At 37.1% G+C, this 27,486-nt stretch overlaps 2 protein-coding genes across 16 annotated transcripts in view; one reads left to right on the top strand and one right to left on the bottom strand.

Annotated features, from left to right (window-relative positions):
- The first annotated feature begins 924 nt into the window (after positions 1 to 924).
- Positions 925 to 23,854, top strand: WDR41 (WD repeat domain 41). Its single transcript, XM_083818031.1, has 13 exons — positions 925 to 1,116; positions 4,586 to 4,701; positions 8,801 to 8,849; positions 10,581 to 10,712; positions 11,068 to 11,130; positions 11,632 to 11,743; positions 13,166 to 13,228; positions 14,407 to 14,517; positions 15,623 to 15,807; positions 18,243 to 18,364; positions 19,314 to 19,402; positions 21,405 to 21,538; positions 22,179 to 23,854. The coding sequence occupies exons 1-13, from the start codon at positions 1,066 to 1,068 to the stop codon at positions 22,329 to 22,331; spliced, it is 1,380 nt and encodes a 459-aa protein (XP_083674157.1). The 5' UTR covers positions 925 to 1,065; the 3' UTR covers positions 22,332 to 23,854.
- Positions 23,457 to 27,486, bottom strand: part of PDE8B (phosphodiesterase 8B) — a 100,432-nt gene continuing 96,402 nt past the window's right edge. For all 15 annotated transcript variants that reach the window (XM_083818029.1, XM_083818025.1, XM_083818026.1 and 12 more), the window contains one exon: positions 23,457 to 27,298. In XM_083818029.1, coding sequence (XP_083674155.1) covers positions 27,183 to 27,298 — 116 coding nt within the window. In that variant the 3' untranslated portion in view covers positions 23,457 to 27,182. The remainder of the gene's footprint in view (positions 27,299 to 27,486) is intronic.

The following is a 27,486-nucleotide window of genomic DNA, read 5'->3' as shown; positions in this document are numbered from 1 at the left end:
AAGAATTCACAGAAGGTATGCAATGGCAACATACAGGCTGCATGCCACCCACGTGTGTCAAACATGTCGACACAGTGGCATTTCACCCTAGACCTAACTGCAGTTTCCAGACACAGGTTGGCCACTGCTGTAAGTTGGGGTTTGAGCTAACCACCATTACCTCCTGCTGCAGGCATTCTGGCAGTCTCAGGTATGTCTGATGGCACTGTGTGGTGCTGATCACCTGGGACGATCTGGGCAAACAGGCGACAAGTGGAGTGTGGTGCTGGGGGCACAGGGTAGCACCCGTGCAGATGGGTTTGCACACATTGGAGGTCTCTCCATTACCTGCGTCTGCTCAAGAACATGATTTGCAAGGCCTTTTGGTTTGGGTTGTGTTCTGTGATCTTGCCCCACGTGTGCCTGAGACCCAGAAGGGCTGCCGAAGTCACCACGCGAGGACAGGTGAGGGGCAGGACTGTGGGTGGTGTGGGGCTGCCAGGTTTAACCTGACAGGGCAGCAGTGTTTTGAAGGTCATGTATTTGTGCCTGCATTCGACACGGGCATCATGGAGCCAAGGCAGGCTCAGCGGAGGAGAATGAGGGTAGCCAAGGGAAGACTGTTTTACACAGGATTATTTATATTTATATTTATATTTATATTTATATTTATATTTATATTTATATTTATATTTATATTTATATATTTATATTTATATATTTATATTTATTTATTTTGCTTTGAGGAACAGACAAGAGGGTCAGGACAAAATGGGATTGTTTCTCTCTGGCCGCACCATAAATTCCCCCTGAAAGTCGAAGGCGGCAAGGAAGACGCATAGCAAAGGAAAACATTCTATTTTTTCGCCGTCACACGGCACCAACGCGCTTCCTTCCCGCACTTAAATACCGCATGGCGCCTCGCAGGCCCACCCCCGGCCGCCCCTCACCGCCACCCCACCCCGCCCCACACGCACTCGGCGCTGGATTGCTCACGCCTCCCCGGCGCGGAGCTCGATTGAGACGGCCTTTGCCTCAGCGGCAGGGCCGGGCCGGGCCGGGCCGGTGCCGCCGGGAGCCGCCGCGATGCTGCGCTGGCTGATCGGTGGCGGCCGGGAGCCGCAGGGCCTGGCGGAGGTAGGGCGGCGGGCGGCGCCGGGGGAGCGTTAGGGCCGTTGGCGGGGCGGGGTGGCCCGGCCTGGCCTGGCTGAGCTCGGCCCCGGCCGCTGCCCGCTGGGTAGCGGTGGGCTGGGGTGCCCCAAGCACCGGGAGCCCTGCCTCGGGCACCCCCTGTCGATAACGTGTTTGGTGCGGCGAGTCGTTGTTTATACAGCCTGGTTGATGTCTGTTAGTCTTCGAGCCTCTCTTCTCGGTTTCTCCTCCGTAAAACGAGCAGGGCGTGCGTGGGGCACTGACCTCAGGCGTCCTTCCTGGTGCCTTACTTGGAGAAGGGTCTTACTGGGTGTGAAGGAGGCAGTGTCGCAATTTCCTCGTCCCTAAATCTGCTGGATTTCTTAGCTTGGACTTAACAAGAGTTAATTAACAGTTACTGGTCCTTCTAATTAATCCCTTTGTGAACTAGACGGATATGAGGAAGCAATTCTTCAGCTGCTGTGCATGAGCAAGCCATGACAGTATCACAAACTGTGCGAAACACCAGTATTTACTTCACTAGAAATTTGAGTTCATACCAGTGTGTGATGTAGGTGCCTAGGAATGCCACTGACCTGTGTCATCAGTCAAAATGCTGGTTATATTATGGTTGGATTTACCAGCTTAGTGTGCAGCGTTTCTTAAAAAGAAGACAAGAAATAAATAATAGCATTCTAAGAGGGGCTAGAAAGCTCCACTGGTGTTTGTCCCTTTCCAAAGTTTAAACTTTAGCGGTATTTTAATTATACAGTCATGTGATAAAGCATGAGCATGAGTCAAGGTGTGGTTGAGTTCTTCCGTTCTGGCACTCATGGCTCTTTTAAACCTGATCCATGAAGCGTCCATTTCCATTGCTGCTGTTAGCAATATTCATTTAATTTGCTGAATGATGGTGTTTTGCTTCTCTGTGAAAAACTGAAAAATATTTGTAAGGATTCACCCTAAAAATCCTTTTTTGCATTTTGGAAAATGGTTTCACCTGAAGATGGTCTCTGTAGCCATTAATTATTTCTGTACTCTTGCAGTATAGATGAGGAAGTCCCAAAGAGTGAGTAGGCTAAGGACTGATTATGTTCATGTGCTGCGGCTTCAGTCAGTCGCGAAGAGGCCAAGTGAACTAGAGTCTGACAGTGTGCTGAGCGAATAGTAAAAACCTCCAGCAAAGCTATTTCATTTTAAATTCTGGAAACATAAATTTCTCGTTACCCATTTCTTGCTTTACTGTGGAATTGAAAATCATTTAGAGGTAAGCTTCTGAAGCTCTTAAGTTGATGGCCATGATATATGTTGTAAGCTGACTAGCGCTGGTAATGGAAATAGCCTAACTGCAGTGGCATCATAGTCCATATAAGATGGTTTATTGTGCTACGTGATAGGTAAGGAGAAATGCCAATATACTTTTGTACCCATGTTTTTTGGTAAATTGCTTTAGAAAATATAACCTTTAAATGCTTCAAATCACTGGGTTTATAGGAAGCTCTGAAATTAAGCTGAGCATTGTGTTATTTTACCAGTTGTAGTAGTGATTACATGTCCTGCATAAAAAGTTCAAGTTGGGAATAGATTCCATTAGCATCTGCATCTAATTTTTAAAAACTTGGTATTGCTACAAGTTCTATTAATAAATAAAGCATACTTAACAGTCTTCTTTAGAGAAAGAATGCACATGTAATCTAACAAGAAAATACTAATGAGTATCTGAGGAGAGAATGGCTTGTAGTATGAAAGAACTGGAGGGAAAAAAATGTTGTTTTGTTGTTCTCTATAACACATTGCAGCATGGTATCTGTCAATATTCATGGGCATTTTTAGAACAGAATTAAGAAAAAAATAAGATTATGCAGGTTCAAAAGAAGTATCACTGTCTTATAATGAAGAGGAAGCAATGCCAGGGTATAAAATTAGGATGTGAATGTTACAAATTATGACTTTTTCAAAGTAGTGTTGCAATTGTTTTGTGAATGTATGTTTCTGATAGTAAATGAAGAAATGGAAGTCTTCTAACCACAGCAGTGCTTATGTCATCTGTTAAGTGCTACTGACATTTCTCAGAATTTTTAGAATGCTGGAATTCTTTTAAGGGATGTTTTGATTTGCTTTTGACAGCTGAACACTTAGTTTCCATATTTGTCCAACTTTTCTTTATAACTATGAGGACTATACTTGCATTATTCTAAATGGGAACTGCTATTCCCACATAATTGCTTAAAATGAGGAACAGTTGCTTCATGAAATGCATCAGATAACACAAAACCAAGATGAAATCACGAGATCTAGCATTTTGACAACCTCTTCATTTTAAATATAAACACAGATTTCCTTCCCTACTTATTAATTTTGTCATTCTTAACTAGTGAAATATAGTGTCATAGTAACAATACAGAAGCAATAGAAAAAAAAATTATTACTCCTGCAAGAAAATATTGACGTTTCTGCAGATATGTTTGTCTCTCACATAGGATTACTTCTCATTTATGCTACAGTGTTCAGTTATTACAGTTTTACCATGTAGTTTCTGTTGATGTCTTTGAAGAATAGACAATCTTAGAAGTAATAAAGGAAGGAGGCAGGAGAGTTCTGTCACCAAGTTTTTACTTAGCTACTTCTATATGCATTTTTTTTAAAAAAACAACTGTCTAATAACAAGTTGTTTCAGAATGCAGAAGACTATAAACACAAAAATGTTGCCTTATATTGAAACGAACTGTTGATTGAGATTAGCAGAACTATCATACCTTGAAATTGCAGTTCTACACAATGTTTTGTTGACCCTGCCGGGTGATCAGCCTGCTCCAAGTGATTGATAGTACTTTTAATTAATAGTCTAGTTGGGGTAATTGCAGATGTTGTTCTGTAAAATGATTAATCGTTCTCTGTATTTTTCTAAGCTGTTGCCTTTGGTATTCTGTGAACAGAGTCCCGGTGGATGATTTATATATTATGTAACAGAACAGCATTAATTCACACTTGCTTTAAAGGTATTGGGATAATATAGGATTATATAGAATTTTAAATTTGAATCATAGATGAAAGATATGAGAAGTTCACAAACCTCACAGGAGGATGTCTGATTTAATGAAAATTCGAATGTATATGTATAGAGTTCTGAAGCTGGCTCCACAAGATAGCTGGAGCCTAAATTGGCTTTTCATGTTGGTGTATCAATGATTAAAGCAGTACAAAATGTTTTTTAAACAGCAAATGGTATGTTATGATTTGAAATACATGCTGTAGAAGGATATCATTAACTGGAAATAATAAGAAATGATCCTTTGTAATGATTTTCATTAAAGCAAAATTAAATTTCAGAAACCTAATTTAACTTCACATATATCTATACACTTACATAGGAGTCTAAATATAGATTGATAAACATTACAAAGACCTGATGAAAATAATTATGTCAGTACAAAATAAATTTGATTTTGTTTTTTATTTTAATTTTTAATTTTAGAAATCATCTGTACAGACCATTGGTGAAGAACAAATACAAAATCCTTACACGGAGCTCCTTGTGTTGAAAGGTCATCAAGATATAGTACGATTTCTAGTACAAATAGATGATTGCAGGTATGAAATTGCATTCCAAGTTGTTTCATAACATTCTTTGGAACACTTTGGTGAATATTTATGAAAACATAGACATATTTTTAGTTTTCTATTTTTGCTGGGGGAGGGTGGGAAGAGACTGGGATTAAAAAGGAAAGGGGTGAACACTTTTTTTAGTATGTTATTACATCTTCTGGCATCTTTTGTAAGTTGTACTTTTATGAGAAGAGAATGTTGATGGAGTTATGCTTCTTGATACAAATTCATTTGTTTGGAAGAAATATCTTTAGGTAATTGAGCCTTTCTATTTCAAGCTGTTCCTGAGATGAACTTTCCTTTCTTTATATGCATACACACTCTTTCTCCCAAGACAGTACAGGATAGTGCCTGCTTCTGTTCTGAGCAGATGCATGTGTTTTTATTTTTGGTATGAGGACAGCTGTTATTTCACCTTCTGGTTTTACAAAGGAATGTAGTAGACTCCTACAGATACCCTCAATGTAGCAATTGAACATGACATTCTTAACAATATTCGATGTTGCTATTCCTTTCTTTCCAATCTTTTTCAAGTTTCTCACATCTCTGCTTTTTTAGTAGTGTCTAAAGCCGTGTGGTTGTTACACTTTCTTCTGAAACTCTAGTGCTTAATTCACTTGTGCTGTGGTTGATGAACTTTTTTCTGAACTTCTCAAATCTTGAAATTTTCAGTACTTTAATTGTGTGCAGAATGGCTACCTACTAAAGTTCAACATATGTAATACAGCAATTAGACATATCTCCTCCAATTTCCCATTTTTCAACTTGCTGTACTTCTTTGAAACCATACAGTTTCTTTGTTTTACTTGTCCAATTTTTAGCTTTGTGCATTTTTTGTATATTCCCTGACATTCATTATCTGTTCTGGTCTTAGTTCCTTGTAACTAGTTACAACATCCCTACAAATTCTGAGGAAGGAGTCATCTAAAGACTGGAAAACTGATTATGAGGCAGAGATAGTCATTAGATTTACCTTTGTCACTTTGGAAGTGTGACTAGGAGAATCAGATAAGTTACTTTTATGTTTGTGTAAAATTAACCTTACATGCTCTCTCATTTAACCTAATCCTGAAAGAGAGGAGATAATTAACTACCTTAAAGTGAGGTTGTGAAGCTTTTAGTCAATAAGCATAGTGACTCTTGTCTGACATGGAAAATTAAATAGAAACCTCTGAGAACTAAGAACATAAGTAATAGTCAGGAGACTCTTTGTTAAGGAGCTGCAGTAATTTATTATCTTGTATGGATTAGGAACAAAAGGATATTTCTAACAAGCTCTTCAATGTACTACACAAATTTAAACCAAACTCTTAACCATGCTATATCTTCGCAGTGTACAGCAGGCATTCTGTATAAATATGTGTCTACAAGGTACATAATTTCCAAGATGTGGGACGTATATAAATTCCACAAAATTCTCCATCGAGAATTTTTAGCTTTTCAGTTTTTATTCTTAACCCCATAAACATATACCATAAAAGCTGTATGCATTTCCATAAAATTTATTTTTACATTAAAATAATCCACCAGAAGATTCATGTAAAAATGGAATATTGTTGTGATTTTTTCCCACCATCCTTCTCTTTTCAGAGAAGTTGCTAAAATAAACTTTCTTCAGATTATACTTTTCTGAAAACAGACACTGAATAATCTGCTTGGTCTTTATTGAAATACCAGAGTATTTTTAGATTGCAGGCATTTTCTGATGTAAAGAAATATTGTACCATTTGGGGCATCATTGTATGTAACAGGTAAATTATTGAAGCTAAACTAATAGTAATCAGTATCAAGCTAAGGCCTGAATGGCTACATTGAAGATAGGTTATGAAATAGCATATGGATGTGGAGTAAGTTGCATAGCTGGTTAATATTCTGAGAGTTTGAGGAGTTTAATAGAGTCGCTTCACTGGACAGTAATTCAAAGGTTTTATTTATGAAGAATATGGTGGTTTATGGATTGTTAAACAGCTGATAATATTGTTCACTTGGTTCTTTTCAATAAAATTAGTATTGTTACTCAGCTTCTGAAATGTTTTTATTTAGTTTCTGCAGCTATTCCATTGTGTGTTTTTTGTCAACTGTTGTAAGCCAAGTTTCACGCTTCAGGTCTTTAGATAATATCATCTTATTGAGAATTTTGCAGAAGGATTTTCTTGTTTTCTCAGTGGCTCGGCTAAAACCAGTGAGTGGAAAATTTTCTCAGATTGGTTTTTGAAGATACTAAATAAATCCTGTATAAATGTAACAGAAAGCTGTTTTTTTTCTTCTCTTCTCTTGTATTTTTTTGAACATGAAGTGAGGGTCGTATTGATTGGAAGATCACTGAAGAAGGCTAAGCCTCAGCAAGAGTCTTCCAAAAAATGGACTGAGATAAAATTGCATGTAATACTCTAGCATTGACACATTAAACTAAACAGAGTTCATAAAACATTTTAAGAATAGCTTTCTTGCTTGCTCATTTGACCATTCCTTGCTCTGTCAGGAAGCAGACAAGGTTATAGAGGATGGTGATCATGACTGGAAAACAATCAGGTGACCCATGAAACACCACTTTCATGAACAGGTTGTATCTGTAAGATAACAGACTCTACAATATACTTCTATACTTAGACCGAAATCCTGGTTAGATGATGAAGAGGAAAAATACAAAACAGGGCTTCATTGAGCTTCTGTGATGATGATTCATACTTGTACCTTCTTTCAAACACTAGTTTCCTTTCAGAATTTGTAAAGTGGCACACAGTTCCGACTTTAGTCAAGAAATGAACTGTAATAAAAGGGGTCTTGCTGAAATGTGAGAGTCTTAATATAGCAAGTTCTTGACCTTGTGACAAAACAAGGTGTAGTACAGCTAAAAGGCAAGTAAAGATAAGAAATTACTGTTTTCAGAGTTGTGCATGAAAGGTTGTTTTTTGGTTGGACCTTTTTAAAGAGGCATGATTGGATGTAAAATAACAAAAGATGTGGGAAAAGTACAGGTGGCACTTTTTAACAAAAAAAATGAGGAAAGGAATTGGGGGTGGAAGGGAACTCAGCTTTATGACAGAAAACTTACTCTTTTAGCAAATTTCACGAACGTCATAACTGCAAAGTGAGAGTCTAAAAGAAAGGACTTTTTTTCAGTTAATTAAACCACTCACAGCTGGCTCCAGGAAAAAAAACGTAGTTGATATAGCTTCATGACTTTCTTGCACACAGTACACATCTTAGTTATCTATGTCTTAACTGTTCGACCCTTGTCAAAGGCTTAAAACAAAAGGAAAAAATAGAAGGTACGTGTATTTGCAACTATCAACTGAATTCAATTTTCAGTGGAAGATTTTACTTCTGGTTTAAGCTTTCTTAACATGTATTACATCTTTACTGGGAAAGCTGATGTGTTTGCTACAGCTTCAGTGTAGCTGTGGTGTTGATAAAGATGCAAATGTAGGCAGATGCTTACAGATACTCCCTCCCTCCCTCCCGGGGAAAAGATTGAGTTTAGATCAGATTTTGTTAATGTGAATTTAGCAGTCATAACACTAAAATTAACCTATTTTTTGGTTCTATGGTGCACCCTTCAGCTGCATTTTTACCAAAAGCCATATTTAGCACCAAAAATGTAGATCCTTTGGGAGTTTCCTAAGCCACTTGTAAGTGCCATAGTAGATACTCAGCTCCTCTATTCCTGTGCTGAACTCATGTGTGATTTGTAATTTCTTTGATGTCTTGCAGTCAGTTGGCCCTGACTGATAGTATTTGGTTTTAAGGTGTAGCGTTACTGAGTATGTAAGATCTCTCATTAATAAACAAGAGAATTGGTTCTGTAAAGTGGGCTTCTATTTATAATAATATGTCTTGCAATTCTTAAACCTTGTTCTTTATTAAGTATGTGTTGACATTAAGTATGTCCTGACTTCAGGACTTTAATTTAAAAACTAGAAACTAGTTGGGATCTATGGATATGTATTTATTCTTTAGGTCAGAGTACGATACCATATAAATATTTTTCTATAGATATTTTTCTTATGTAGCTGTTTTTCTTCTGTTCCATTATATTATGCTATATTCAATATTTCATCTTTTTTTTTTTTCCCCTTATCAGGTTTGCATCTGCAGGAGATGATGGAATCATATTTCTGTGGAATGCTCAGGTTGGCTCTTTTTTGGGGGGGGAAAGGGTAGCATGGGTGTTTCAGAGAGGGTAAATGTTGAGGAGAGGAGTTAGAATTGTCTACTAGTGAAAAAGAATTGCTGCATGGATTCAAATCAGAACTACTATTTGAAAATGTAGAAGTGGGAGGGAGTCTGTCATTATCACTTGCAAAGAAGAGCTAGGAAAGTAAATGTGAGAAAATATTTAAATGTATGAATTTGTGACTAATGCTTCATTTAAAACATGTTCAGTCTTCACTGTAAATGTGAAGATGCTGAATGTGGACACAATAAATATGTAGCAAGGTCCCAGGGTTCACAAGACTCACATATCTATTTTAATTTTGACTATATCTTAGTAGCTCTATTTGCAATAACTATTTGCAATATAACTGAAGAGACTAAATGGAGAGCTAATGAAAAACAGCATTGGAAAGACATCAAAGTCGGTGAAAGTTAAGTATTTCACAGAGTGCCAAAACAAGGCCTTACTTGCTTGCTGTGATAAAAATCTTATTATAGTTTTTGAAAACCTTTTAAGATAAAGGAATTATCGTGGAAAATGTGCTCTGTGAGTATGATAACCACCTTCCTACTCCTCTGCTCTATGTCTCCATATCATTGACAAAATTATTAAGAAGGGATGAGCATTAGACTTAGATAAGGAGTCTTAGTATGCAAGCTCATTAGGATGCTCATTAGGAAGTCTAAAAGGGGGACATAGTATACTGACTAACCTGTAAATATCAAGCATCCTAGTTAAGGAAGACAGAAATCTCAGATTGTAAACTTTTGTGGAAACATTCTGAAGAATTTATGTTACACGGTGGTGTAAATTTAAAATAAGGAAGGGGGAACTTGAAACTCTTTGTCTCTTTTGAGTGGCTTCTCTTAGTGCTTAGCTGAAGGCTTTTTACGATTCTACAATTTGGAAAAGGAGATAATTTCTGTATATTCAAACACATGTGAGTATATATGTACTCGGAGTTCAGAGCAGTTTATGGATGTAGAACTCATTTAGGAACAGAGTTCTATTTCTTACTTCTGTTGGATCTTCATTACATTTTTGTTTAAACAAATCTTTCTGTAGTTTTAAGTTAAAAATGATATATTTCTTTACACTTCTGGGTTATAACTAGCCTGTATTTTAGTTGCATGATTAAAGCACCAATATGCTTCTGAATATTTGTTTGTTAGGTTCTGCTATCTAACTAAATGGAGCAGAAGTAGCTGCAACTATCTAAGCCACCAGCTTAAAACTATCGATAATAAAAATAAAGCTGTCAGGAAATTGACAGTACTATGTTTGCCATAAAGTTGAGTTAAGTTTTTCAAATAAGTTAAGAATTACTTTTTCCAAGAGAGGCTTTGTCAACAAATCAGAGTTACTACAGTATCAGTTAAATAGGATGAATGGCCAGTATTTCCATTAAAGTGAAATTAGTATAATATACAAATTTGTAAGTGCTTCCAGAGATTTTTTTTTACACTTAAGGTAACTTTTATTATGTAGCACTCTTTATACTTATACTTAATATGTTATTAAAATAAGGTAAGATCTTGAAGTGTGTTAAAGGTCTAGTAAGAATTAAATCCACACCTGATTGTGAAATAGGGATATTAGACTCCTAGAAGTTCTTGCTTTCAGAAATAGTTTGGCACCTATGTCATGTGTTACTGTAGGTATTTTCCAAATTTTACCCTTAATTTCCCCTGTTCTTATTTTTCAGACTGGAGAGAAACTTTTTGAACTTCACGGACATACACAAAAAATTACAGCTATAGCACCGTTTTCTTCATCAGATGATTCTGAAGAAAAAAGTAATTTGATTTTAACAGCATCAGCTGATAAAACAGTTATTGTATCCTTAGATCTGGAGAGCATTCAAAAATTTTTTTCGTTTGTTTTTTGTTTTTACAGCTAGCATTGACACAGGCTGCAGTTTGTTTAAATTTATTGGCTGATAATATTCAGTAGGTATAATTGTGGCTAGAAGAATTCTAGTGCAATCTAATTAGATGAAAGCCCTACTAGAATAATGATCCATGGTCATGAGAGGCCATCATTAATACGTCATTTTGGCCAAATATCGAAAAGGCTATCAGGATTTATAAGACTGTCTTTCCACATTCTTATATCCCAAACTTTCATTTAATTAAAAACACAGCAGTTACAGTATATAAAATTGTTTTGGTTTCCTTAATGAATTAAGTCAGGTTTGGGACTGCACTACTGGCAGACAGGTTCAAAAAGTTTCATGTTTCCATTCTACAGTAAAGGTAAGCTGAGGAAACCCTAGATTGGTCAGTCTGTTGTATGCAATCTTTTCTGTATGGATCGTGAGACATATGGGCAGGTGCATTAAAATGAGCAGCAGTGTTTGGTTTAAGAACAGGTAACCCTTAAATAGTGAGTGACTGAGAATTGGGCACAAACTGTAGTTTTCTTTTTGGAACTCTTAGTACCTTGATTTTCTTTTTGGAAGTCTGTAGAACAAAGGTCATTTTGTAGCTTAGTTTTGTTACTGGATTGGAAAAAGCAACCTACACGCAAACTAGTTCTTGAATGCTGTTAGAAATATTCACTGACAAATCAGATTTTGCATTGTTAATGGAAAAAATGTAATGTGTAGTTAATTCTGTACTTCTCAAGAAATTGACACTTTAATACTGTATTTCTTAGTACTTACAGCTTTATCCCACTAAAGATCATGATAATTTCATTGAAAAATTCCCTGTAGAACTTTTGCAGGAGACATATATCTGATTTTTGTTCTGCAGTGTTTGACAGTTCTTCAAAGACTGGATGTATGGTTGTCTGGAGGGAGTGATCTATGTGTTTGGAACCGAAAATTAGATCTCTTGTGTAAGACCAGTCATCTTACTGATGCAGGTAAAAATGTAAATGACTCATTATAGCTGTTAAAGTGCAAGTAAAATGGATCTGTATAATGATGCAAAACCAACTTGGCAAATTCTCTTTAATTCTAATGATAACATTATGTATTAGAGCCGCTTTTTTTTTAAATGTCAAACTCAATCATTTCAAAATTAAGACTGCTTTTAATCTCCTGTGCTGTGTGAATTTTAGAATATGTCAAATCTCAGTAACTGTAATATTTTACAACTACTGTAAATATTTTATAATAATGTGTGTTCCAGTTAACCTGGTATCTTACAGACCTTAGTTACTGATTTATACATGCTTGCTGTAGTGGGGGGTGATCCTTTGATGTGCTTTCTCTGAGAAGGAGCTGGAATTCTATTATTCCTAAGTAAAACACGGTAATAGTAGACTAGTAAAGATTTATTTTTATTCTTAAGAATCAGTAATTTTTATGTAGCAAATGAAGGTTTTGATAGAAATACAGTAAATGTAATCAGATCTCAATGTAAATCATGCTTTTCTATTAATAACCTTATATATTATCTGGCCAAGCAAATAAAATCGTTGCTTATTATTGCTGTGCTTTACAAAGATAGCTATGAAGCTGTGAATCAAGTTCAAAGGTGGAAGCAATATTTTTCCTTATTTTTGTCATAGGGTGTAGTAATGGAAAGTCAAACCCTTCTGAATCTCGGAGGATACTAACAGTTCTTTAGCTTCGATACAAAGTACCATGCCAAATAGAAGTTGCAAGTGGTATTTGTAGTCCTTAGTGTGAGTTTCTGTTGAAACTTTTGTAGGCGGGGTCAGTGTGATGTGTAGCATTGGCCCTCCTAATCTCTTGCTTTCTTTGTAGTATGGGAAGATAGAGGTTGCATATTCCTGAGTGATTTTTCCCCTAATGGTGTGGCAGCACAGGCTGGGGGATGTCTATGCAGGATGAAGGCAGAATAATGTACTGTCTTGTGCCTTGTTTTGCTTCAGCTGGCTCTGCACAATGTTTTGATCTTATGTACTGTGGTAGTATCAGTATCTAATAACTTTAGCTCTGCATGTGTTTAGAGACTCAATAATTACCACGATATCCTTAATATTGTCCATAGTAGGACATAGACATCTCAGCCCTACTTAAAATAAAAAGATTATTGATTCTCAGCTTCCACTCCTATTTCAAGCTCAGTGTTCAGAATTCTGTTATATTCTGGACCAAACCTCCTGCCTCTGCCACCATCTGAGGTAATCTGTTCACTTCCAATGCAGTTTGACTTTGTGCATTATGTTTTTATTCTGTTAATAACTTCTGTGTGGAAAGGAGGTTACAAAAACCTTGTTAACAAGGAATTATCAGTTAATTGTGTTTTATTCTGGTCAATAAATACAATAAAATACAATAAATGTTTTCTCCCTTCTTTTTTTTTTTTTTCAAAGGTATCAGTACTTTGGTTGAATTGCCTAAAAATTGTGTTGCGGCTGCTGTTGGCAAAGAGCTAAGTGAGTATATTGCATTTCTGTTAAGTCTTCATTGGCTGTTTATCAGAGGTATCTGTAAAGAGCACAGTGCTGGAATTGTATTGGACAAGTGAATGGTGTGATTAGCAGTCTTCCTCCTTTTTCCCTCATGTGACAATAAGGCAGACAGTACTGATTTCCTTCAGGAATTTCATTGAGATCTGCCATGATAAAAATTTTTCTCTATTCTTTGTTCCTGCTGTTAAAGCCATCTGTCTAGATCTGATTGTGGATGTCTACATTTGTCCTGGAGAAGGTTTGCAACTCATTTTCAGAGCTGCTAAATACTAGGCTTCCCTACAGCCTCTGTATCCCAAGATCAAGAGCGTGCAATATTGCCAATGAAATTATATGCAAACCTATAATGAGACAATGTGATGGTTTCTGATGCTCACTTAAGAGACAGGCTTTTCTAGGTATGCAAACTCTAAATCATTTGCTAGCTATTGGTGGGGAGGTTCTTACTAAGAGTATTTTATGAAAGTATTGAAATTTCAAAATATAGAGGAAGTTTCAAGAGAAAAAGCATAGCACTGAGTCCACAAAACAGTAGATCAAAATTCTGATCAAGGAATCAGGAGCAAATTAAAAATGGTCATCTTGTATTTATACTTAGGTATACAATGTAAACTTCCATCTGAAGTTTCCATAGATCTTCAGAAATGCCCTTGAGTTAGCATAAAGAAATATCAAGACTGGTTAAAAGAAAGTCTTAATTCCTGGAAATTTTGTTTGCCTCATTAGATAGTATTGCATATTTTTGAATAATAGTTTTCAGTCAGATAAGTCTTAAAGACAAATGTTTCTCTTTTAGCTTACTTATCAATAAAGCTACCTAACTCTTTTCACTTCTGCTTTCTACAACTTCTGATGTTGATCAATTCTCTGAATTTCAAAATTGCTAGGTTAAAATGTTTTATCCTACGGTGGCTGTAACAAGAGACTTGAAGAATAACACTGTAATAAATTATTCCAATTTTGTGTGTTATGAGAGAAGCAGTTAAAGAGATGGTCATAAGTGGCTTTGCAGATCTTGCACTGACTCATTTTTAATGTTCATTAATTTGTGTCTGAAAATGATGTGTTTTACTTAAGCCTATCTATATTTTACTCTGATAAATGATAAAGCTTACTTAGACAATTTCTGTCTATCTTGGAAGTCATTTTTAGGTTGATTGCTTCCAGTGATAAGTCTGAAGGTTGGAATATCCTTGAAGTAAAACGCCTTGTTGACCATCATGATAACATCTTGTCATTGGTCAGTGTCAATGGTAAGAGGGGTTTTACAGTATTACTTGTTTTGTTAGTTATCGGTGGGATATTTCGACTATGCGGTTTTGGTGGGACCAAACATATAACTGTAATGAAACTTCACAACTAGTAGCTGAACCTTCTGTGTAGCTGTGAAGGTAGTGAAATGTGAAAATATAATGGCTTTATTTAAGGATTAATGGTGAAATGAAGCCAGGCAGGTTATGATTTAGGAAAAGCTCAAAAGATATGCAGATGTAAGCTTGCACAGAGGTGCATTATTTAGAGGCTTTGGTAGATGATGATGCAGTCTGTGCTGCTCATTGTGGCAGTTCTGAGCTATGACCTGAAGCTCTGTCTAGTCAAAGACTGGAGGTACCCACCCCTTCTACTATGTTGTCTCATCTGCTTTTTTTTTGTTTTCTGGAGTTCCCTCTGAGCCCAGGACAAAGTATTCCCACTGTGACAGAGAGTGGATATTTTGTCGGCCTGGCTGTTGCATGGGGTCTGTGGTATAGAGATGGTAAAGCTGGAAAGAAGAAAACTTGGATTCTGTTAATAATGGGCAGAAAAAGACAATATTACCTGTTTTAAGTATTCCGAAGCAATTCCTTTCCATATGCGATTAAAAAAAACATGAGCACTTACTTCAGTCTTGCCATTAATCCATCTGTTTCATTTCTCATTAGTGTTTCTGGTTGAGGCTAAGACATGGTTTGCTGTGTCTGAGGGGTACTGATAAACTTATCCAAGGAATAGAAAGGTTTTATATGTAGGCAGCATGAATTTCAAGTATTTGTACACACTTCTGGTGGTGATCCTTGCGTTTGCCATACTGTGCATTGTGTCTGGTAAATATTCTCTATGGTAGTTAAAATTTTACAGGAGAGATCTCATCTCCTTTTGATCACCTTAGCTATTCTAAGTGATCAAATGAGTATCTTCTCAAAGAGTGAGAACAAACTGAACTGAACAAACTCAGTTTGTTCTGTCAGTTACTAACTGTACGTTTTATGTAGCTTCACTCTTAACATGAGCTCTCTTACTCTATAGGGTTGTGACATTGTGTGAAATGGATGTATTTTTTTATATAATATGATTTCTATGTGTTTTTTTCCCCTCTAGATTTGACTTTTGTGACAGGTTCGCATGTGGGTGAGTTAATAGTTTGGGATGCAATTGACTGGACAAAGCAGGCATCTGAGTGCAACTTCTGGGAGTCCTCTGTCCATCCAGATTCACAGACAGAAATAAAGTTATCCCAAAGTCCAAATGAAACTTCAGTTCAACACTTAACATCTGATGAGGAGGTAAAAAGCTTTAAACTGAATATACTATTTCAAATGAGCTACCATGACCTTACCATAGAAGTCTGAGTGTTTTGCATTTTTAATTTGGTTGTTGTTGTAAGTAATAGAAGAAGCTTTTTAAAATGTACACAGCTGTATTTATGCAATCAGCAGTTTTTATACAAAATTTTCATCAGTGAGGTTACTGAGGGTTGTAGGGTGCAGGTGGTGTGGGAGCTAACATAACAGCTTTTTTGACTAACAAATGAAAATTTATTATCTGTTTAAAGTACCACTAGAAAAATAAGCAAGAAGGTGCATTTCAATGGCATACATATTTTGTGTGCCATGGTTCTGAACTTGCAGTTTCCAAAATAATGCATCTTTTGAACAGTTACAGCTAAGAGCACCGTGAAGTGAATCAAAGAATTGGCATGTGCAGGTGCACAGCAGTAAATAAATATTGCTGCTTTTGTTCAGGCAGGCTATACTTAATTGTGAAGAGCACAAAGATGGGTCCAAAATGTAGTCTCCTGTAATCATACTTAGGAGCTGACCTAGGAGTGTTCGGTCAGAATACTCAGGCAGAACCCAGCAGTAAAATTCTTGGATTATTTATGTTTGTGAAATGTACCAATCGTTAATGGGAAAAGAAAAGATGTTTCATTGTTGCAGTACAGTGGAGTTCTGTTCTGGAGCCTGTAGGTGCATTACTGAGGAATGATTAAGAAAGAAATTCCTGGAAACAGATTCAAAGATGTGAGCTAAAACAGGATTAAAGCTGTGGAAAAGCCCCAACATAGTCTGAGGGCCAAGTAGTCACTTGAGGTACTTGTATGTTTATGAAAAGAGTGTTCCTAAAAAAACGGAAAACAAAACATTGAATGGGGATGAGGGAAAGTAAGTGTAGTTGTCTTTAAAGGTAGGATTTCCTGTATTTTTTTTTTGTGGGTGCTTAGTCCTGAAAGAGAAAAAGCCAGTCCTGTTCATGAGAAGTTCTCTGATTGAGCTTCAAAACATTGACTCCTTGCTTGAAAACTACACAAGACAGGGTCTAAGAGGGAAAAGGAATTTTGAGAAGTTCAGAAGTAGTTAAAAACATTGAATGGGATGGAAACTGAGTCTATTGAGGACTTTCTTGTATTCGTGGAACTGAACTAAACGCAAATTGCTGCAGAATTTCAAACTACATGAAGGAAAGGTGGTTCTAGTACTACATCCTGAAAGAGAAGGTGCATTTAGGGGAGATCTGTCTGTCAAGGTACCTTGTTGGCAGGCTTGGTAGTTAGGTAGTTGGAGAAGAACTTGTCTCGTTTGTTACTGGGCTTGTAGGCATAGCATCATTCAGAAGCCAATGGGTTGGTAAAGGTTTGGCAATACTAAGAAGTGTATCTGCTATCCTCATATGTATATGTGTTTTTAACTTCCCCATTAAGATTAGTTTACAATTCATTTCTTCCTCATCTGTTATTTTCTTGGGGTTGAAGATGGCCAGAGTTTTGCCAAGGTTTGCGTAAAAGGAAATATAATCTGTGAAGAGCACCTTTTCAAGAGTTAAAATGTTATATAAAACTAAAGAGCCTGTCTCAACGTGGAAGACTGAAGGAGAAAAGGCTGAGATACAGGAGTGAAAGAGTGATGTGGAAAGCACATTGAATCAACCTTTACACAAAACTAGGAAAAGAATAAAAATGGGGTTAGCATTTTCTCCTTGATTTGGCAGAGTGCTATTAGAAATCTGAGCTTAATTTCAGAGGTATCAGAGCTCCCACCACAGATGTGCTTAAGAAAAACATAATTGGACAGAGTGTTGAACTATTGTATGTTCAAAGTTGCACTTTGTTGCGCTTTGCTGAAGGAGAGCATTGAATGTAAAATGCTCCCAGCTCTTCACAGTATTGTAATACCTTTTTGTGAGAGAGTTCTTTTTCTACGCTTCTCTTAGTGGAGCCCATGCCCTTGGGCAAGACTTCTATGTGAACCTCCTGATGAATTTAAAAAAAAAAAAAAAGACAAAACCACAGAACAGCTTCCTGAATTCTCAGGAATTATTTCTTGATAAAACAAGAGTTTGTCAAAACACTGATCGTTATTTTAACATAAGAATGTTTAATTGTAGAAATGTGTTAATATATTGATATTCTTGGTTTTATTTTATTTAGATATTTATTTATTTATTTATTTTATTCTATTTAGACTGTAAGGTATAGGATGAAAATACAGAAATGAAATAATTGCTTAGAATGTACATGGGTATCTCTCATTTCCACAAAATAATCCATATTTTTTTTCTGTAACCTCTTGTTTCTGTATGTCATTAAGCAGTAACATGAGGACAGAAACTAGCCAGATAATGTTGACAAGATGACATCATAGCACTGCTGGAAATCCATAACATGCAGGGTGATATTTCAGTGTCTGTTTCTGTAAGTTGTTCCAATGAATTTTCTTTCCAGTGTGTGTTTGCTGCTGTTGGGAAAGGCATATACGTATATAATCTTCAAATGAAGCGTGTGATTGCCTGCCAGAGAACTGCTCATGACTCCTCTGTACTGCACATTGAGAAGCTTCCAAACAGGTACAAGTCATGATACGTTTTATCATGCAATAAAGAAATGCAGAATTTGGAAGGGTGGCTAGATACAGTCCGCAAAGCTGCATCTAATTTCTAGGGCGGGGACTTGATCTTTAGTTTGATCTGCTTTCATTATGTAGAGCTTGTTGATCTTATTTTTGAAAGTACGTAATTGTAATTCAATCTGAAATAACGCTAATCTATGCTTGATGCACAGACTGTAAGTAAAATATCTTGGCTATTTTCAAATCAGACTCAAACACTTTTGTCTACATTGTGAAAATATAGCTTAATGTCATATTACTTCTACAAAGCAAAGACCTATGGCAGATTCAGAAAATATTTTTCATTAAATATTTCAGAACTGTCTAAATGTTTTAACACAAAATAATAACTTCAAGCCTTTGTTCATTAATGCTGAATTTCTGGCTTGAACTTATTTGTGACAGCTAAGTTAGAAATTCATGAAAATAAAATGAACAACTTGTTAATAATCCAATAGTAGTATTTTTTAGATCCTTTTATAGTCTTGTTCTATGAAGCAAAAGTGTATTAGAAGCTAAAAATTAGGGTCTTGATCTTGTAAATGCATGTGCTATTCTATATTGTTTATATGTAATGAAAAGGACTTTTTTGTTATTTTTCCATACATAAAAAATACGGTTTTGCTTAATGAAAGTCAGTCTGTGTGCCTGTGTTTGCAAAGTCTAGATGTGTATTTCATTTTAGAGCGGTACTTATCTTTAAAAATGTGTTTAAAAATGTGTTTATTTTCCACCTATTTTGCAAGTTCATTATATTTTGTACTGCTACAAATACAGTTTATTTTGTATTGAACATCTGGACGTCCTGCTACATAGGAGAGACACCTTACAAACTTTATAGAAACTTCACAAGGTGACTTGTGCAGATAAGTATCCATGCTAGTGTTGCTTATCAACTGTTTTGACAGGCAGCTGATATCCTGTTCAGAAGATGGCAGTGTTCGCATTTGGGAGCTCCGAGAAAAGCAGCAGGTGCCAGCTGAACCAGTTCCAACAGGTTTGTCTATAGTGGGGGTGGGAGGTGGGGTGAAAAGAGCATTTAGAAAAGGAAAAGCAGGGAACTCTATACAGGTGTAGAGAGGCTTCTGAAGGCTTTGCAAGAAGAGTTAAAGTCAATATGTTCAAACAATTGAGACAGGTGTGGGAGGGAAACTAGAGAAGACATCAGGCATACAAGCCCTCCAACGTCTGATTTGAGAATTTAGAAGGTCCTCTGAAGCAGGTATGGGCCATAAACCTTATCTAGGGTTTCCTGCTATATTAGCTGGTGAAAAATTATTACGTCTCCTTACAAACTTTGATCCAATTCTGCTTGTACTGGGTACCCTACCAGGCAAGAGTAAGTACTTGCAAGATCTTAAGAGGAAAGCTAAAGGCAAGCTTGAAAATGAGCAACTGACACACGCACAAAAAAGTGCGTTCTACGTTTTCTCCTTGAACTTGGAGGGACATTGGGACTCGCTTGGAGGCTGCACCCAGCCTCATTTGCATACTAGTTGCAGTCCTCAGGGCTAGTTGCTATTGTTTTAGGAAGCATTTTCCCTAAGCATAGGCACTACTTGCTTAGTGCTTGCTTCTCTTTGACCAGGCCAGCAGCTTCCCTTGGTACTGGTAGTTGTGGGTTTGGAGAGGTGGTCTGTACAACATAGTTGGTATTATGGATTGGAAACAGTAATGACCTATTATTCTCATAGATTATTCTGGTAGAGCATAGAGTGTTTTGAGAAGGAACCGTAAAGATCATCTAATTCTAACCTCCTTTCCATGGGCAGGGACATCTCCCAGGAAGGGACCAGGTTACTCAAAGCCCCATCCAACCTGGACTTCTCCCGTCTCAGATATTTTTATTAGAGCTGTGAGGGATTTTGTTGATATATTTAGTCTGCCTGGCTGTTTATGTGTTGATTGTAATTTTTGCAAAGATTTTTTCTAATGTTTTTGCAAATCTTTTTGCTGCCTCGGTTGGTTTAGAAATACTTTTTCAGGAATATTCTATCTTCAGTATTGCTTGTGACAGCTCATCTACACAGTTCAGCTGCTCATTGTTACACATGGCATTTGGTTTTACACTGGAAATTTATAACTTTGTATAATTTATATAAAATTTATATAATCTCTATAGTCTATGTAGCCTATAATTGGAGATAGATTTGAAAGAAACCGTATGCATATTGAGATGGTTGGACTGCTGTTGGTTTGCTCTGTTTTCCTTCTGAGCAATTCCTTTATTAGTTGTTCATCTCCCCTATTATCTGCCTTGCACCAGGGCCATGGTATAGCACACTTATTGTGTGTGCTGGTAGGTCTGAGGTAGGGATCAGGAAGAAAGACAGAACTCCATTGTATACAGAACCCAAACTTCTTTCTTTTGCCAATATTGTTACACAGTTCTTCTGGAGGCTGGGGCACAGATAAGTGTTTTCTTGTGATCTAAGTGGAACATGTGGAGGACTATCTATATATTCCAGTTTGGGTGATGGTTTTAAATCTGAAGGAGAAGTCAGTGGACAGTACAAAAACAAACAATACCGGAAACTTACTTGTTACCTCTATGCAGTAATCTAACGCATTAGTGCAGGACATGCAGGGAAAAGATTGGCACCTCTTGTCTGTCTTCTGAGGACAAGAGACAGCTAGTCAATTTAGTAAGACAGAGCATCATGGTCCTGCATCTGCCTTCCCTGTATAGCTAGTTCATTTAAGCATTTCCTGTTTTTCCTGCTAAATACACATCATCTTGTTCAGATGGGTAGTTTGATATTTGCCATATTGCAAGTAAGAACAAGAGTCAAAGCACCTATGCTTCCCTCCACCTTCAAGACGAATAACTCTGCAGAAATGCTGTGCAGTACAATGCTTCTGTTATTTTGCCATGCAGACTGTCCTGCTTTTAGATTTTAACTGACTCCCATAGTTCTCTTCTTAGCTAGAAGATACACATTTTATGTGATTTTTTTTTTTCCAAAATAAAAGTTGTTTCTTCCCCTCCCAACCCCCAGGATTTTTCAACATGTGGGGATTCGGAAGGGCAAACAAACAGGCAAACCAAGCTGCTAAGAAGACGCAGGAGAATACAACTATGCATTTTTTGGAGCTGGTTGGTGATTTGATCGGTCATTCATCAGCTGTGCAGGTTGGTCAGCTTTAGTAAGAAGAAAAAGTGAATTTCATTTACTGATGTGATTTTCAGAATGTTCTTTAAACAGCTGTGACTTTTTGGCTGTCTGGCTCTGGAGGCTGGGAGTATGTTTGTCACACTGGTGGAGTTGTGTGGTGTAACTGGGTTTTAGGTCCTTCTAACTTCACCAGAAATGAGGTGACCAGTAAATGTGCACATTGGTTGTGTGGTATATGTAGCACAGTGTGAAAACAGTAAATTAAAGTTCCCATTAGAACTCAAACAATGACTGATGCTTGAGGATTGTGTCTATAGGTGTACACGTAAATGCTACAGAAAATCTGGTGGCATATTGGGTTTTTCTGTAGACTGCGAACACTACAACTGGGAACTGGATGTTTGTTCCAAATTTCATCTTAAGTTTGCAATCTACACGTGGGCTTATAGAAAAATGAAAACTATTCAGGAATTTTAGCCTACTGTGACATTTCATGCCATCTCAAACATAAAGTATATGCTGTAATTTTGGATACCTAATGTTCAAACAGAACCACTTCAGACACATGTATTTGTTTAGTCCAGCTTTACACTGAATGTTTAAGCCAGCTGACAATATCATGTAAATACCATAATAATAGTAATGGTTTTGTTGCAGATGTTCCTGTATTTTGGTGAACTGGGACTGGTTACATGCTCTGCTGACCACCTCGTTATCTTGTGGAAGGATGGTGAACGGGAATCTAGACTACGGAGTTTAACGTTATTTCAAAAATTGGCACAGAATGGTGATTTGCAGCTCAAATTTTAAATAGCTTGAATACAGGCTAAATATCCATAAACTGGATGTGCTTTAAATGTGAGTGTAAAGGAAACTCGGAGCTACTGGGAATGTGATTATCAATAAGGTTTACACTTAATGTCATGGATTATATTGGAATTTTTATGGCTACTACTCTTCTCAAAGGAGAATTTTGCATGTTGAAACTTACTTGGCTTTATCTGTCAGCAGAAATGGTGTTCCCTTAAACGACTGAAGATAATGATGACTCATTAAATAGTTTCTAGTATTATTCCTAATGTTTAAAAAATTCATGGGTGGATGTCAAAATTAAGAGTTGTTAAAAATACTTAGCTGGGTGATAACTGAAGCAGCTGGAGCTATTCCACAATGCTCTATGTGGAAGAGGCACAAGAACAAATTGAAGACTTTCTGCTTTATGTAATTTATTTCTTACAGCTGAAGTTTGAAAGACTTTAGTCACTGATGGCTCAGAGTTAAGTATCTACCAAAAAAAGACAGTTTTCATAGAATTTCTGCATGTGAAGTTACACCAAGGGTTAGAGGAAGAAAGAAAAGTAGGCAATACCAGTTTGTCAGGTCTGCCTGTTGGTCTCTATCTAATGCATTGTTTTGCCTGGTCTTCATCAGCAAGTGTTGCATTTTTAGCTACTCTGTGAAAGGTACAAACTGGGGGGAGCAGTTTCTCTTTGGCTTTTTTTTTCCTCATTTCAAGTGGGAAATAATTTAGTTATTCATAAATTGTGTATATAGGTTGTTACTAAAACTGTACAGTGAAAGCTTATAAAACTTTTTTTTCTTTTTTGAGGGGCTACTGCTATCATCAATTACAACTAGAATGGAAGAACATCATCTTTTATTATCTTTTCTTCCTTTACTGTGATAATAACTATTTCATCTTTATGTGACTGCTTTTGAGTGAATACCTGGTAGAGATACAAACCTATTTCACTGAACAGTTCTAGTCACAAAACTCATTGTGCATTTTACAGGGATGTAATTCAGTCTTAAATAGTCCTACATGCATGTATAAATATTTATATCTACCGAAAGTGCCATTGTTCTATTGCTGGTAATAGATCTCCTAAGGGACTCATCCGTTAAAGTTCGTTGAGTTGAAAGAATTAAACAGTTGTTTTTCACGTGAACTTTGAGCGTAACAATGAACACAGTAGGGCGATACTGTCTGACTCTGGTTAAATAAGAATTTGACACTTGCTGTTAAGTGCAGTGAGCAGAACTGGAGACCAGGTTAGAAATTTTACTTCCATCTAGTGTCCTTTGTCATTGTCATTGTCACTTTGTCATTGGTCACAACCAGCATGGGCTCACAAAGGGAAAGTCCTGTTTAACTAACTTAATTTTCTTTTATGACAAGTTTATCCATCGAGTTGACCAGCGGAAGCCAGTTGATGTAATCTTTCTGGATTTCAGCAGTTTTTTATACTGTTTCTCACAGTATCCTTCTGGACAAAATGCCCATACATTGTATATAATATAAATACATAATACAGTGAACAATTAGGTGATGAGCTGGGCTTGAATTGTTGTAGTAAATGGGGTTAAATCATGAGCCACCAGTATCTAGGGTTCCTCAAGGCTCCATCTTGGGGCCAGTACTTTTCTGTGTTTCTATAAATTGTCTGGGTGCAGGATTCGAATGCATACTATGTAAGTTTGCAAATGATACTAAAGTAGGAGGAACTGTTAACTCCCTTGAGGGCAGAGAGGCCTTGCGGAGAGATCTTGACGAGTTAGAGGTCTGGGCAATCACTGACTGCATGAAGTTTAACAAGAGCAAGTGCTGATTTCTGCACCTGGGACAGGGCAGCCCTGGCTACACGTACAGACTGGGGGATGAGAGGCTGGAAAAGCAGCTCTGTGGAAAGGGATCTGAGGGTTCTGGTCAACAGCAAGCTGAACATGAGCCAGCAGTGTGCCCTGGTGGCCAGGAGGGGCAACCCTACTCTGGGGTGCGTAAGGGGGAGGAATTCTCCTGCTCTGCTCTGTGTTGGTGCGGCCTCACCTCTAGCACTGCGTGCAGTTTGGGGTGCCACAGTGTAAGAAGGACGTAAAACTGTTAGAGAGCCTCCAAAGGAGGGCTATGAAGATGGTGAAGGGTCTAAAGGATAAAACGTATGAGGAGCGGCTGAGGTGCCTTGGTTTGCTCAGCCCAGAGCAGAGCAGGCTGAGGGGAGGCCTCATGGCGGCCTGCAGCTCCCTCACGAGGGGAGCGGAGGGGCAGGCGCTGAGCTCTGCTCTCTGGGGACAGCGACAGGACCCGAGGGAACGGCATGGAGCTGGGACAGGGGAGGGTCAGGCTGGGGGTTAGGGAAAGGTTCTGCACCCAGAGGGTGGTCGGGCACTGGGACAGGCTCCCCAGGGCAGTGGTCATGGCACCGAGCCTGTCGGAGTTCAAGAAGCATTTGGACAACGCTCTCAGACACATGGTCTGATTTTTGGGTGGTCCTGTGTAGAGTCAGCAGTTGGACTTGATGATCTTTGTGGGTCCCTTCCAACTTGGGATATTCTATGATTCCTTTTAAATTTATTTTTCCAGCTTAGTAAAGCAGAATTGTGTATCTTCACCTCATGAAAATAAGTATCTCTATCAGAAATATCCTTAATGTTTATACAGGGGAGAGGGAGCTGTTTAAGTATCTGTGCACTGACAATAGCATGAAACAACAGCCTGTGAGTCTGCTGAACATGTAAGAGTCTGACAAAAGCAGTACATGAAGATTCTTGTTTCTCCTGTTCTTAAACAGGACATCTCTTCACACAAATTACTTTTTTACTTAGTCTCTGGCTGTTTGGAAGAAACACATGATCTTGCAACAAATACACTGGTTCCACACGAACGCTTTAACTCATGTAACAGAACTGAGGCTGAACTTTATTTCTTAGGTTTCTTCTACTGTTGACATTTTTCTCCTTGTGACAGTACTGTGACAAAAATACTGAATTGAAACGTTTTACATGGCTGTGATCTTACAGTGATGCTGTATTTAACAAAATAAATTAATACGCCAAAGCTTTGAAACTCATGAAATTCTTTTTCTCTAATGCAAGCTGCAGTGAGCATTCAGTCATCAGAATAGTTGAGATACAACTACTGAGAGCACTAGTTCTAAATAAAGCAATAGTAAAAGCAAACAGTTTACTGTATCAAAATCAGAGGTTCATCTGATCTGAATAAAAATCCATTGAAAATGTTGCAATATATAAGAAATAATGAATATATGTACTTCACCAGAAACACCATTCTTCAAATATACACAGTGCAGCATTTTAATACAAAGTGACCTGCCTTAGCTATGACAAAAGTAAGGTTCTATTACAATTCTAACAAAAATATAGCTTATATACATTTCTCTGCACATACATTTTATGAATGTTTCCTTTTGTTTTCAGAACTTGGTACAAAACATACAAAAAGGTTGGCACATTATGTAAGCTACCTGCAGTAAACAACAATCACTGTCACTTTTCTTCCACAGCAATCTAAGCTTTTTTTTTTTTTTTTTTCCTTTACTTGGTTCAATTCTTGATACAGTATGGGGGGTGATAAAGAGTCTGCCTCAGGACCTTTCCTTTTAATGAACAATGAACTACTTCAACTGAAGTCACAGATTTGACACTCTTGCCTGCAGCCTGGAGTGCACAGTGTTAAAAAATCAGTAATTCTCCTACTATTTATTAACTGAATAATCTGAGAATAGTTTAAAATTTGAACTCATGTTCATGGTCTGCACATGATTAAAATGAGATGTACAAAAATACACATTTGTGCTTTGGAAGCTTTAGCATAAATTTTGTATCTTAAAACTAATAAAACTAATCAAACTATGTTTGATTTCTAACTTACTTATTTACAACTTTCGAAATCCTTTTTTACATCATCAAACAAAACAGCATTTTATTAGGAGGGAAAAAGCAGTACAAATTATCATGCTGTTTTAAATTATAACCTGGAAACATTTTTTTAAAAAAAGTTACAGGTTCTTTCTGTAAGTAGCACAATATATGGCCTTGTCATAAAATTTAGATCAGTCTAATAAAATTGATGACCGTGTGTACAAACACCACTTTATAAAAAGGGAGGTTGATCAGTGCCACAAGGGTTTATATGTAAAACTTGACAAAACATCACATGGTAATGTCTCTAAGATGGCAGAGAAAAATGTGAATGGTGCCAACTATACGGAACTTGCTTATTTTCTTCCATTGTGTAACCAATTTTAAAGGAATCTGACTTCTCAATCTGAAATTTTACATAGAAAAGAAGGACGAGAGAGCAGTTTTATACTCTGTAATAAAAGTGTTGCTTTAAATCTCACAGGGTTTGTTTTTAATGTGTTCTTGAGGCTTACTTGTTCTACTCTGCATGCTCTCTTCAGAACTATCATTGAGAGAGCTAAAGAATAGCAGAACTGGAACAAATTTTGTGACAGATAATTGGGAAGTTTTTATGGGTTTGTCAACCTATTCTTCTACTGGTGACTAGATTGTGTTTGTGTCTGAGAAACCATTGTGTGAACTGTTAGCAAATGCAGTTGTATTTGCTATGAGATTTGACAAATGCAAATTCAGTACTAGAAATTAGTTTCAGAAGTACCTTTTCTGCCACAAACTGATATTTCCAAAGAGTTCTTATTCATATGTGGATTATATAGCCTTTTCAAAAACATTTTTCTGTGGAATTCAGAGACTCTTAGAAGTGGTGGATAAAATATTTCCTTCTTGCCACACAGTCTTAATTTCACTTGAAAGGAAACACTGTCCCTCTTGTATCCAAATTAGTACAGTGATTCACAGTGAAACTGGTAGATCAAGAGGTCTGTTTGTCTTCCTTGTGTGTCAGTTGTTGTTTTCTGATGGGAGCCTGAGACTCTTGCACTTTAACTCATCCAGTGTTTTCCAATGTTTGTAGTTATTAGCCAAGTGTTGCATCAAAACAGGCAGATGTGCAAATGCTGAAATGAAGCGGAGGATCAGTTGTACTACATACACAGAGTGTGCAGCAGAACAGCCTAGCCTTGTCTGAAATTAGCATTCTCCTAATTTCTTTCCCTCCTTCAGTTGTAAGCTAATGAATACTAAAAGGGGAAAGATTTTTTTCAGTCTTTCTTTCAAGCAAATCCATTTCTTAAAGTATGTTGCG

This window comes from Anser anser (genome assembly GCF_964211835.1).
Source record: "Anser anser genome assembly, chromosome: Z".
Lineage (NCBI taxonomy): Eukaryota > Metazoa > Chordata > Aves > Anseriformes > Anatidae > Anser > Anser anser.
This window is presented reverse-complemented; position numbering and strand designations above follow the sequence as displayed.

Bases quoted from the DNA above. Each gene is read 5' to 3' on its own strand.
- WDR41 (XM_083818031.1), top strand. From the start codon at position 1,066: ATGCTGCGCTGGCTGATCGGTGGCGGCCGGGAGCCGCAGGGCCTGGCG. The intron at 11,131-11,631 runs GTAAGCTGAGGA...TTTGTTCTGCAG, and splicing joins GTTTCCATTCTACAGTAAAG to TGTTTGACAGTTCTTCAAAG. The intron at 15,808-18,242 runs GTAAAAAGCTTT...TTTTCTTTCCAG, and splicing joins ACTTAACATCTGATGAGGAG to TGTGTGTTTGCTGCTGTTGG.